This window comes from Podarcis vaucheri (assembly GCF_965113315.1).
Source record: "Podarcis vaucheri genome assembly, chromosome: 2".
Lineage (NCBI taxonomy): Eukaryota > Metazoa > Chordata > Lepidosauria > Squamata > Lacertidae > Podarcis > Podarcis vaucheri.
Window position 1 is genome coordinate 121,768,953 of NC_138760.1, and position 14,122 is coordinate 121,783,074.

Sequence of the window (14,122 nt, forward strand, 5' to 3'; positions counted from 1 at the left end):
TGAAGGTAATCCTGTATAGGGAATTTTTAAAATGTTTTCTTATGTTTTTATATATGTTGGTAGCTGCCTGGAGTGGCTTGGGCAACCTAGTAAGATGTGTGGGGTATAGTAAAATTATCATTATAAAACAGGACACCCCTATTTTCATCAGAGAGATGTTGGAGGGTATGGAAAGATAACAGAGCCCAGCCCTGGCACCTGCTGCTGGAGCTAAGTGATCACATGACCTGGGCCAGCAGAGCTGGGAACTGGACTGCCTCCTCCAGCTGCTAGGCATTCAGGCAGCTGGGTGGCATCGTCCCAGCTTCATGAAATGGTATTTCAGGAATATTTCCTGTAGAGGATTTGGAAACCAGGGACGGCATACTGATCGCAAGGAGACTTATTTGTGCAACATACTGAAGAGCTTATAAAATGCCAGGTACATTCCAATGTTCTAATAAATGTTGAGAGACAGCTTTCCAAACAAAACCCACTTATTACAGAAGACAACGAAAGGGTATAGCAAGGGGAAGTTTTTGGGTTTCTCTAAAGACCATCGGACTATTGTGTACACAATTTCAAGGTAACATTACACTTTATTTCCACATTTTCTCACATGGGACTCGAACTCATAACCTTCAGATAAAGCACCTCACACTCTACCGACTGAGTTAAGACAGCTCAGGGATTAGTGTACACGGGGACACAGATGGCGGCATGTGACCATCCCTAGAGAAGGGTGCAAAAAGCTTGTTCCCTGCTGCTCCAGAGCTAGGAATGGACCAGATCTCATCGGGCTAATCCATTTGCCCCGACAGCTAAGAGCAGAACCTCCAGGATCAGAAGCAGCGGGCTGCAAATTGGAGGGCAGAGGAAGCAGCAGGGCGGTCTCGCAGCCCTCGCCTTGCAAGGGGGCGCATCCAGCCTCGCAGCCTCCCAGGGCCCCACCCACAGCCAGCGAGCTCCGATGCCCAGAGAGGCAGGAAACGGGGCCAGCCAGGGGGACTCGAGAGCGGCTGCACTTTCCTGTCCCCCGCCGAGGAGAGCGGAGGAGCAGCGGCCCGTGGCCTGGCGAGTTTCCCCGGAGAGGAGCCGGATTCCTGTGCGGGGACGGAGCGAGGAGTCCGAGGTGCAGGAGGAGGGGGAGGAGAGCAGGTGGGCCTGGCAGGATCAGGCCCCGAGCCCAGCCAGAGGCTGCAGGGCGCCCCCCCCCCAAACCGGGCAGGAAGGGGAAGGGGCGCAGCTGAAGGGCGGGGCATCTGCAGGAGGGCGCAGGGGCAAACATCTCTGGCTCAGGCTGGCACGGACCCTGCCGGAGACCCTGGGGAGCTGCTCCCTTCAGTCCTGAGCTCAAGGGGCAGAATGAGGGGTCCAAGGCAGCTGCTGCTTCCCGATGGACGATGCATGCAGTCGTCCGATGATCAGCGGCGGCGTTGGGGCTTTTGCCTCCCGGGGCGGTCACTGAGTCTGCCGCCCCTCTCCCTGTCCCTCAGCAGGGAGCCCCGTCCTCCCTCCGCCCCGACTGTCCTTCCCTCTCGTCTGCTTCTGCCTCCCTGCGGGGGCTGCAAGGGCGATGAGTGGGTTCCGGGGGCCGCAGCACAGGCACAAGCTCACGCTCTCCCACCGGCGGAGAGGGAAGGGGCGGCAGGTGGAATGGAAGAGCAGTGCAACAGGGAGATGTCCCTCTCACCCTGCAGCCCCCTGACACCCTTTGCAGGCCACTACTCCTAACCCCCTTCCTCTGCCAGTGCCATTCATAAACCTATCGCCCTCCTTCGTAAATTGGTCTGATCGCCTTTGAAAGCTCTCTTTGCCACCACCATCACCGCATCTTGTGGCAATGATGTCCATCACATTCATTTAGCAAGGAAATGGCTTCTTTTGCCTTCCTCCCATCAAGGTACACTCTGCCTACACATGGAGGTTCTGTTGTTCTGTCAAGGCTAATAAAACATCTAATAGATCTATTTCCTGGAGAACGCATCTGATCTTTTCCCAGGCTATCAAAGTTAGTGACCTCTTGTGTCTGCGTGTAAATAAGTGACACAGGCTTAAGCCAGGAGTTCTCTCCTCTTGATAGTCTCAGATTTGATTGTTCTTTCTGATAGAGCAGGAGGAACATTTATGGGCTTAAAGATGCATTGATTCTGGAGGCCACATTCCAGTGAGCTTTGTGGCCAATGTATGCACATGCATGCGCACACAGAAAAGAGATGCAGACTATAAAGTCACATCCACACACGCCAGAGGTGCTGCCCACACTCACCAGACATGCCATCTAGCATACATACAAGTCTTGCAAACACAATCAGCATGTTTAGACCTTCCAACCCCAGTTCTGGGGTGGAGGAGAAATAAGAGCACAAGAAGACCCTGCTGAATTAGCAATGAGATCTGTGGAAAAAAGACCCTTCAGATTGTTCTTTAGAAATCCTTTTTAAAGAGCAGCCAGAGGGATCATTTATTTCCAGAGCAGGGCTTTTACCCCATTTCAGCACTGTGCTGGTTTGTGGTGAAATTGGAGTTTAAAAGATCTCTGTAAGGGCCCCATAGGCATCTTTCTCTCCAGGACAGACAGAGATCTTCATCCTATGATCAGATCAGGAGATGGAAACGGCAGGGACTAGCAGGACACACCATGAGGCTTGGCAAACCATATGCAGCCAATGGACTGCAAGTTAGAATGTCTTCAGTCAAGAGAGTTTGTGACCATCAAATATAAAATATTTTGGAGTGGGTTGCTTGATTTTTGGGTCAATATTCATTTTGTCAGTTTGTTTCTTAGGCTGTGCGGATACAATACATTTAAAGCACGTGGCTTCCCCCAGAGAACCACGGGACTTGTAGTTTATTGCTACAGCCTAACAAACCGCAGCTCGCAGGATTTCTTGGGTGAAGCCATGTACTTTAAATGTTAGGTGGGTCTGTTGCAGCCTTAATCATATACAAAGATCTGTTGTTTCTTTTCCAACATGCTAGAAGTTGCAGCCAGGATCAGCATTCCCTGTCCACTGAACATGCTCAGTCCTCTCACTGGGTTGCTTTTAAATTTCCTTCCACTGACTTGGTTCCCACCCCCCGCCCCCAATATTATTTGTACTTCCATAAACCTTGATGTTTCCCCCAGTCTTTGGATAACTTCCCCTCGTCCCTGAGTGGAGTCATTTGGGTGACATAATGATTGTTATTCACAGCCTGAACATCAGAAATAGAGTAATAATATATTTCAAAAACTGGCCAGTGGATAAAAAAATGTGCTTTTGTTTTTCTTCTTGGGTTTCATTTTACTTTGTGTTTATTTCTTTTCCAGGAGGGTGGCGTAAAAATGGAAGAGCAGAGACCCAGGAGACCCATTCAAAGGGAGAGACTGGAGTGCAAAGGAAAGAAACCTCCTGCCGGCCAAGTTGGGACCATCAGGGATCTTCTGCCTCGGGCAGATTTATGTCAAATTAAGCAGGAGGCAGAGGAGGGGCAGCTGGAGCACCACTGGGATGCCCAGAAGCAGGATTTCCTGAAGACGATGCAGCCCCCTCGTTCAGGGTGGGAAACCCCACAGGCTCCCAGTCCTCCCCACTCCGGGGATGGTGTCCTCTCCTTCAGGGGAGCTGCGGATGCCAGTCGGAGGCCCAGTGGGAGAGCAGGGGGAGCAGACCAGACCCTGCTCCCAGACACTGAGGGGCTTCTGGGAAAGGTAAGTGCCCTCCTCTCAGCTGGGTTTCCAGCACCTGGAGGTCACAGGTCCACTGCCTCTAGACATGGAGATTCTGTTTAGCTATGGTGGTGAATATTCTTCCTTCTCCATGCAAGGGCAACCCATGTATTCAGAGCAGTCCTTTGCAGATTAACTCTTAAGTTCTATGGGGTCTACACTCAGGCCACTAATGTGCATACCATGCCAGCCTTAGGAAGGGAGGTGGGACAGGCAGGTGAAAAGAATTGCCAAAGGTGTTTGAAAATGGGTGGGGGATCTTGAGAAGGGGGTGCCCAATTGGGGCTTCTCCAGGGGCAGCAGAATGTCTTGGGCATGAGAATCCCTGCAGGGGCTCTCAGACTCCCTTGGCTTCTTCTTCCCTCCCTCCCAGGAAGCTGCAGCTTGCTCTGGATTCTGCGCTCCTCAGGAAGCTGAACCTGCAAACCTAGCTGAGACTGAACCTGCAACCCTGGGCAGGATGGAAGGAGGAAGATGGACGGTTGACCTGGTCAGGCTGTCTCCTGCATCTCTCCCCACAATGTCCGAGCATTCCCTCCCAGGACCCTTGGAGAAATCTGGTGAGTTCCAGTTGAGAGGAGATGGGGACAGGGATAGACGGATGGTGGAGGGAGAAAGAGGAAAAGATGAAGAGGAGACAAATGGAAGGAAGTTCCTGACAGGAAGAAGGAAGGGGTGAGGCCTTCTCCGAAGCAGCTCTTTGTTTCTTGAATCCTTTTCCTAAAGTAGTGGGGGCAGATTTTCCTAAAGTAGTGGGGGCAGATAATTATTTATAATTAATGTACATAAATTGTTTCTATTACTCTTATTTTTTATAGACAGGGTCAGAATCATACATTCCACCAGCATCAAAACACAATAGATGCATGCACCTCCCCAGTTTGGTGGGGTTAAGGGACAAAGGACCCGTTATCATGATACACAATTCTTGGAGCTGGAGGCTCTACACTTAGGATTGGGCATATAAAGTCCAAGAGTGTCTGGTATTATAAGCAAATTGTGCAAAATTGCCAATCTTAGAGACTGGGGTTGTTTGTGAGAGTGAGTGGGGTAATAATTTTAGCGCCCCTGTGTAAAGGCTTGGTTCTCCCGCACAGACATGAGACAACTCCAGTAGTAATTATCTCAAACTCATAAATCACTGTGGAGCTCAGTCTTCGGCCTGTTCATCCCAGCTTGCAGTTGCCGAGTCCTCCAGCAAAGAAGCCCCCACTTTCGCTCGCTTTTCCCCTCTTCTCGCAGATTCTCTCGAGCCTAAGAGTTTTTGGACAGGCTATTTCTGGGGTCCCTGTGCCAGAGCTCAAACTGGAGCTAACAGTCTGTACCCCCCCGGCACCCCCCTTCCTGCTCTTTGTTCTTTGCTCCTGCTGCAGCTTGGCTGCTCCTCCCCTGCTTCACATTCCAACCGAATCACATCTCTTGCGTTCTCAGGCTCTGTCAGCGGAGGCACGAGAGGCTTGAGATTCACAGAGCTGACACCCTGTAATTTTGTCCGTCCCTAAGCTTCCATGGAGCTACTGTGGTACAACCTTGGTGCAAATTTCAACATAAGTACACAAAGCCAACAAAGAGACTCAGAGGTTTATAGTGGCACCAGCTTTCCTGGTCAAGAGTCCACTTTGTCAGACTGCAGCCCACAAAAGCTTAGGCCATAATACATTTATCAGCTTTTAAGGGCTGCAAAAGATGAATCAACAGAAGCGTAGTTCATCTATGGAATCCATCCTACAGGAGACAGTGATGGCCAGCAACTTGGATAGCTTGAATAGAAGGATAAGACTGACGTCTCTGCTCTGCCCTTGTGGTCCTAGGCAATAATGCTTCTTGATACTAGTTTCTGGAAAGCACAGGAAGGCAGAGAAGACTCTTGGGCTCCATACCTGCTTGCCGGTTTCCCACAGGCATCTGGTTGGCCTCTGTGAGAAGAGGATGCTGGACTTGGTGGGCCTTTGCCTGATCCAGCAGGCTCTTCTTAGGTTCCAATATAGTGCAATATTTCTACAGTTAAATGTAGCACTTAAGTTTCACTTATTTCACATGGGAGACACTGTTACTCAAGCCTGAGATCATTCGCTTGAGAAATAAAAATAGAGATGTGTCTAACAAACCAGTTCCAGCATAGATCTGTATTATAAAACGATGCTGCCTTATTAAGTTTGAATAGAGTGATCATGTTTTGCTCTTGCCACTGTCTCATCAGCTTTGCAAAAAATTTGGAACCTAGAGAGGACAGTGGAGAATGAAGGTGTTACAACGAAAGAAGGTGCAGATTGGGATGGACAGGTGTTCAGTTCCCTTTTTGTCTTTCTTGAAAGTCTAACAGGATTCTCTTTCCTCCCAGACTCCCAAACAGGTGAGGAAGATGAAAGTCAGAATTCTATGGAGCCACCTGTGAATTTATGGGGGAAAACAAAAAAATTGAGGATACAACAACAAACTCACAAAGGAGATAAACGATTTGAATGTTTTGAATGTGGAAAGAGCTTCAGTGAAAGTGGAAAACTTCGAAGACACCAACGAACTCACACGGGGGAGAAACCATTTAAATGTACTGTATGTGAAAAGGCTTCAGTCTCAGTGAAACACTTAGAAGACATCAACGAACTCACACAGGGGAGAAACCATATAAATGTATTGAATGTGGAAATAGCTACAGTCAAAATGGATACCTTAGAATACATCAACGAACTCACACAGGGGAGAAACCATTTAAATGTATTGAATGTGGAAAGAGCTTCAGTGATAGTGGATCACTTAGAATACACCAACGAACTCACACGGGGGAGAAACCATTTAAATGTATGGAATGTGGCAAGAGTTTCAGTGATAGTGGATCACTTAGAATACACCAACGAACTCACACAGGGGAAAAACCATATAATTGTATTGAATGTGGAAAGAGCTTAAGTCAATATGGACACCTTAGAATACATCAACAAACTCACACGGGGGAGAAACCATTTAAATGTATTGAATGTGGAAAGAGCTACAGTACAAGTGGAACCCTTAGAATACACCAACGAACTCACACAGGGGAAAAACCATATAAATGTATTGAATGTGGAAAGAGCTGCAGTGAAAATGCATACCTTAGAATACATCAACAAACTCACACAGGGGAGAAACCAATTAAATGTATTGAATGTGGAAAGAGTTTCAGCAAAAGTGGAGCACTTAGAGTACACCGACGAATTCATACAGGGGAGAAACCATTTAAATGTATTGAATGTGGAAAGAGTTTCATTGATAGTGGATCACTTAGAATACACCAACGAACTCACACAGGGGAAAAACCATATAATTGTATTGAATGTGGAAAGAGCAACAGTCAAAATGAAACACTTAGAAGACACCAACGAACTCACACGGGGGAGAAACCATTTGAATGTTTGGATTGTGGAAAGAACTTCAGTAAAAGTGAAAATCTTAGAAGACATCAACGAACTCACATGGGGGAGAAACCATTTAAATGTATTGAATGTGGAAAGAGTTTCAGTGATAGTGGTTCACTTAGAATACACCAACGAACTCACACGGGGGAGAAACCATTTAAATGTATGGAATGTGGCAAGAGTTTCAGTGATAGTGGATCACTTAGAATACACCAACGAACTCACACAGGGGAAAAACCATATAATTGTATTGAATGTGGAAAGAGCTACAGTCAAAATGGATCACTTAGAAAACACCAACGAATTCACACGGGAGAGAAACCATTTAAATGTATTGAATGTGGAAAGAGCTACAGTCAAAATGGATACCTTAGAATACATCAACGAACTCACACAGGGGGAAAACCTCAGATACTTTAATAAACCGCATAGGTGTTTTTTACCTTTCCTTCTATGCTTCCTTGCAATACTGATAAAATCAAACCACCCCAATGCTTTCAGCCCCAGAAGAGGAGCTCCCCTTGATGTCAGGGGAGGGGTCCAAGGGAGCATCTGTAGCCCTGCCATTCTTTCTGTCCCTAGCCCCTTCCCCTCCTCTCTCCACCATCCCTGGGCCACTCTTGACTCCACAGCAGGAGACTGGATCTGTCTGTGATGGTGAGATGTCCTGGGTGGTTGAAGGACCACTTCCTGTTTCCTGGAGCTCCATCCTGCCTTCTCATGCAAGGTGGAGTCATGAAGCAGGCGAAGACTGAGCACACCTAAGGGTGGCGCAGGGGGTGGGTGGGATTCTGCTTAACCTTTCCCCTTCTGCTCCTTTTCTGGATCCAAATCCCCACACAAAAAGGGGCAGTGTGAAGGCACAATCAGTGTTATGGAGCTGCACTGAAAATCATTGCTTTGTGACTGTAAGAGGCCCTTCTCAAAAAAAGAAGCATCAAGAGAATTTAAGCTACAGAATTTAAAACAAACAGATAATTTTAAAAAAAGAAAGCAGTCTGGTGCCACATTGCGTAGGAGTTACTTTAACACACTCTACCTGGGGCTGCCTTTGAAAAGAGCTCAGAAACTTCAATGGCTCAAAGAGCTGCAGACACATTACTGACCAGGGCTGACTATAGGCAGCATAGGACTCCCATATTAGAACAGCTCCATCTGCCTAATTGTCTGTTTCTGGACACAATCAATGTGTCCACAAGAAGAGGAAGATAGATTTGGAGTGCCGCATTTTCAAAAAAGATGGACACACGACTATTTCTTTGTGGAGCTGAAAGGCATGCCTGTGTGCCTCATTTGTGGTGAGGTCCTCTCCGTCCTGAAGAAGGCCAACCTGCAGAGGCACTACAGGACGAAGCACATCCAGTACGAGGAGTTCCAGGGGCAGCTGCGCAAGGAGAAGGTGAAGGCGCTGAAAACGGACCTGTTGGGTAACCTGTGGCCCCTCCAGGTGATGTCAAATTGCAACTCACGTCTTCTTCAAATTGCAACTCATGTCCTCAAAATGGTTCAGCCTCCGCCACCTTTACTGCAGTCAACTGAAGGCAACCAACTGTGCCCTGCCCCCCGATCTTTCTCACTGCCAATGCAAACTAATAAATGAATAGGAAGAGAAGCTACCCATGTCACACTGACATAAACACCTTGCGTATAAACTTTGTAAAATAATGAAAGTGTACTACCCCTCCCCCCCGCTCACTCTCCCCACCTCTCAATTCCCCAGCCTTACACTCTATACAACATTAAAGTCTGTCTGTCTCTGAATTTTTATGATATCCAAAGTAACAGAGTAGCTTACAGTTAGGAAGCCAAATAGCTATTCTAGTTGATAGTTCCTTTTTACAAACTATACAGTGGCCAGACTCTTGCTATTCAAAAGAACTTTACTTTCATAATCATATAACTGAGAAGAATAGAAGAGGAGTCTGTAACCTGAAGTGTATGTAACCCGAGGTACCACTGTAGAATCTTCTCCTTATTCAAACATGGGCACGTTCTCCCTTGAATTCTCTTATAGTTTGTTATGAAACATTTTTCTTTCACATCAGCAGTATTGTCTCTGTTTCTGCACAGGTTTCTGCTTATTAACATTTAGTGGCCGCCGGGACCACATAACACCGGTCCTGAGAGATCTGCATTGGCTCCCAGTACGTTTCCGAGCACACTTCAAAGTGTTGGTGCTGACCTTTAAAGCCTTAAACGGCCTTGGTCCTGTATACCTGAAGGAGCATCTCCACCCCCATCGTTCAGCCCGGACACTGAGATCCAGCGCCGAGGGCCTTCTGGTGGTTCCCTCATTGCGAGAAGTGAGCTTACAGGGAACCAGGCCTTCTCTGTAGTGGCGCCCACCCTGTGAAACACCCTCCCTTCTGATGTGAAGGAAATAAGCAGCTATCCTATGTTTAAAAGACATCTGAAGGCAGCCCTGTTTAGGGAAGTTTTTAATATTTAATGCTGTACTGTTTTTAACACTTGATTGGAAGCTGCCCAGAGTGGCTGGGGAAACTCAGCCAGATGGGCGGGGTATAAATAATAAATTATTTTTATTATTATATAATGATCTTCCTCTGCTTCACTTCAGATAATTCAGTGGGGCCTCTTCTCAGTTCATTCTCTTCTGGATCAGTGCCTTAATCCTTTGTAGATTCTGTATATCACAGAATAACCATTGAGATGTCCCCAGATGTTGTTGTCCAGTTCCCATCAGCTTCAGCCAGCAGGGCAGACAGTCAAGGATGGTAGAAACTCTAATCTGGACCTCACCACCTGGACTCTGCTGCCCTATATCCTTCCCATTGAAACAACCGTGAAAATAAATTTTGGACGCTATAGATTTATCCTGGTCTGGAGCATGCAATGTCTTTTGTTTTGCAGCTGTGTGATTTGTGCTCATATTGTATTGTGGTGGCCATTGGCTATAAACAATAAAATGTATAGATACGGTAGATTGAACTGCAAAAATAAGTAATAAAATAATAAAATGATTTTATTTTTTGGGTCCTCACTCCAAAATGGTGTGTGTGTTTTTGCTTATATTGGGGGTGGGGTGGGGGTGGAGAAGTATGAAGGCTAAAACTGTTCCCCTCCTCTGCTAAATGGATGCAGGAGACCAGAGGCAGCGAATGAAAAAGCAGGGAAAGACAAACCCTCCAAATGCCACTATTTTCCAGGGATGTCCCTGATTTAGAGAAGCTGTCCTGGTTTCTGATTTGATCCCAGAATATTCTGCTTTTCCTTAGGGTCTCCCTATTTTCATTGAAGAAATGCTGGAGGGAATGGAGTTATCCGACCCCCGGGCCCTCTGAGAAGGCAATCCTGTATAGGGACGTTTGAAAATGTTTAATGTTTTATTATGTTTTTTATATATGTTGGAAAGTTCCCAGAGTGGCTGGGGCAACGTAATAAGATGTGTGGTGTATAAATAGGAAAATTATATTTATGGAATGGGATGTCCCTATTTTCATCAGAGAAATGTTGGAGGGTTTGGAAAGGTCGGTTGCTGGAGCTAAGTGATTGCATGATCCCAACCAGCAGAGCTGGGAACTGGACTGCCTCCTCCAGCTACCCATTCGGGCTGCAGGCATAGCTGTCAACCTTCCCTTTTTTGTGGGAAATTCCCTTATTCCAGTGCCATTTCCCGCTGCTATCCCGGATTGTTAGATATCCTGTAGACTGTCCCCGGGACAGGTGAGGCTGCTGATCCCTTATTTTCAAATCTGAAAATTGACGACTGTGGCTGCAGGGTGGCATCGTCCCAGCTTTCTAAAAATATTTGCTGATAAGGAAACCAGTGACTGCACATCGGATCACAAGGAGACTTATTTGTGCAACATTCTGGATAGCATATAACAGTGTTTCCCAACCGGTGTTCCGCGGCACACTAGTGTGCCGCGAGATGTTGCCTGGTGTGCCGTGGGAGTCTAACGGTTCTCAGCACCCTTAACAAAATACAGTTCCCAGGATTCCTTAGGGGGGGGAAGTCGCCGCTCTTTAAAGTGGTAGGAGATACCGCTTGAAATGTGAAGGGCTGTTGTAAGAGAGGGAGAGCCGCAGCTGGCACGGAAGGTGTTAAGGGGAGTCGGAGGCTCCTCCTCCTCACGGGAGTTCGAGTGTCGCTCTTTCTCCGGCTGTACCATTCGTCCTGGAAGCGGGGGTGGAGGAGGAGGGGAGGAACCATTAAGCCTTCGCTGACGGAGAGCCATCGCGAGCTTCCAGCGAGTGGCAGCAGCAGCAGCAAGCGCCCGCCTCGTCTCTAGAGGAGGAGGAGCTGCAGTTGCCGCCGCCTTTTGCACGTAAGAACGGGTGCATAAGTGTGCGGGAAGGAGGCGCGTGCAAAAGGTGGAGGGATGGGGCGCCTGGGTGAAGCGAAGGCCTGGTCGTGGAGGCGGCGGGGCGAAATCCTCCCTCGTAGCCGCCGGAAGGCCGCCCCTCCGACTCGAGTCTTGAGCAGCCTCCCTCCCTCCCTTGAGACTGAAAGCCGGGCAAATCCCAGCAATGGGAAGCGCGGCGGGGGAGGTCTGGCTGGGCGCGCATTCGCACGACTGAGGTGACCCGGGTTACGACATGCGCGTCAAGGTGGTCCAGGGGAGTGCATGCCTCCGTCTCTCCGGGGCAGGCCTCCAGATGACCGACAACGTCAGCCCCGCCCCACGCCCCTTCTCCAGCCCTGCTCTAAGCATACAGTCAGACAGCAACCAGGTCTGCTCCTCTGCCCTTGCTTTCCATCTTTGGGTAGGCCAGGCATCCAGATACCCAAGGCTGAAACCTCCAATCTGTCCCCTGCTTTCACAACTGTGCCCGCTGACTCCAATTTCCTGAAAAGGCCAATGCACTAGGATAACACAGGACTACGCTGCTGGACTGTAACTCCTTCCTACTCAGATAAACAGGTATTAGCAAAGCAGAGCTATTTTGCACTGCTGGCAATAAGCGGTGCACCCTCAGCTGCATAGCCCAGTGTTTCCCATCCTTTTTAAAAGTTGCATGTGGGATTGTGGCATTGTGCAAAATGCATGAATAAATCTTTCATGGAAATGGGCAGTGACACAAATCCGTAGTCTTTATATATACTTTATATATAGTCTTTATATATACTATATATATAGTCAATATAGGCACAGAGTTAATTTTTTAAACATTTTCTAATGGTGGTGTGCCTCGAGATTTTTTTCATGAAACAAGTGTGCCTTTGCCCAAAAAAGGTTGGGAAACACTGGCATATAAGATGCCAGGTAGATTCCAACGATACAATAAATTTTGAGGGACAGCGCAAGGGGGCGCATCCAGCCTCGCAGCCTCCCAGGGCCCCACCCACAGCCAGCGAGCTCCGATGCCCAGAGAGGCAGGAAACGGGGCCAGCCAGGGGGACTCGAGAGCGGCTGCACTTTCCTGTCCCCCGCCGAGGAGAGCGGAGGAGCAGCGGCCCGTGGCCTGGCGAGTTTCCCCGGAGAGGAGCCGGATTCCTGTGCAGGGACGGAGCGAGGAGTCCGAGGTGCAGGAGGCGGGGGGGGGGGAGGAGGAGGAGGAGAGCACGTGCGCCTGGCAGGATCGGGCCCCGAGTGGAGTCAGAGGCTGCAGGGCGCCCCCCCCCCACCCGGGCAGGAAGGGGAAGGGGCGCAGCTGAGGGGCAGGGCATCTGCAGGAGGGCGCAGGGGCAAACATCTCTGGCTCAGGCTGGCACGGACCGGAGAACGCATCTGATCTTTTCCCAAGCTATCAAAGTTAGTGACCTCTTGTGTCTGCGTGTAAATCAGTGAGAGAGGCTTAAACCTGTTTCATTAAATGTTTTATTTCCACCTTAGTAAGGCAGCAGAGTTTTGAGATGAAGGCTGAGGGTTGAAGTGGGTGACAGTTTTGAGAATGCAGAGGAAAGGAGGATTCTTAAGAAGTGTGGCATATGGAAATGAATTAATGATAATAAATACATTGAAGACAGTATTGTAAAAGACTGAGGAAGGCAAAATTGAAATTAGCTATTCATGTTCAGATTATTACTCATTTCATTTATATACTGCTTCATATATTTAAGGGAAAAATTCTCAAAGCAATTAAAGGGAAATCTCATTGCAGTTTGTGAGAACATTAACTCTGTAGATCCAGGAGTTCTCTCCTCTTGATAGTCTCAGATTTCATTCTTCTTTCTGATAGAGCAGGAGGAAAGCTGCATTGATTCTGGAGGCCACATTCCAGTGAGCTTTGTGGCCAACGTATGCACATGCATGCGCACACAGAAAAGAGATGCAGACCATAAAGTCACATGCACACACGCCAGAGGTGCTGCACACACTCACCAGACATGCCATCTAGCATACATACAAGTCTTGCAAACACAATCAGTATGTTTAGACCTTCCAACCCCAGTGCTGGGCTGGAGGAGAAATAAGAGCACAAGAAGACCCTTCTGAAAAAGCAATGAGATCTGTGGGAAAAAGACCCTTCAGATTGTTCTTTAGAAATCCTCTTTAAAGAGCAGCCAGAGGGATCATTTATTTTCCTTTTGCCCCATTTCAGCACTGTGCTGGTTTGTGCTGAAATTGGAGTTGAAAAGATCTCTCTAAGGGCCCCTTAGGCATCTTTCTCTCCGGGACAGACAGAGATCTTCATCCTATGATCAGATCAGGAGATGGAAATGACAGGGACTAGCAGGACACACCCTGAGGCTTGGCAAGCCATATGCAGCCAATGGACTGCAAGTTAGAATATCTTCAGTAAAGAGTTTGTGACCATCAAATATAAAATATTTTGGAGTGGGTTGTTTGATTTTGTTGGTCAATATTCCTTTTGCCTGTTTGTTTCTTAGACTGTGCAGATACCAAACATTTAAAGCACGTGGCTTCCCCCAGAGAACCACAGGACCTGTAGTTTATTGCTAGAGTTCTCAACACCCCTAACAAACTGCAGCTGGCAGGATTTCTTGGGTGAAGCCATGTACTTTAAATGTTAGCTGGGTCTGTTGCAGCCTTATTCATATACAAAGATCTGTTGCTGCCTTTCCAACATGCTAGAAGTTGCAGCCAGGATCAGCATTCCCTGTCCACTTAAC

General features: G+C 47.9%; 1 protein-coding gene across 4 annotated transcripts in view; it reads left to right on the forward strand.

Annotated features, from left to right (window-relative positions):
• The window catches only part of LOC309524602 (uncharacterized protein), a 36,552-nt gene that overhangs the window by 14,465 nt on the left and 7,965 nt on the right, over nucleotides 1-14,122 (forward strand). For 2 of the 4 annotated variants that reach the window (XM_082209315.1, XM_082209317.1), the window contains exon 2: nucleotides 3,293-3,673. In XM_082209315.1, coding sequence (XP_082065441.1) covers nucleotides 3,293-3,673 — 381 coding nt within the window. Of the gene's footprint in view, nucleotides 1-1,247; nucleotides 1,883-3,292; nucleotides 3,674-14,122 lie in introns of those variants that run through there. The other 2 variants (XM_082209318.1, XM_082209319.1) reach the window with 2 other exon arrangements.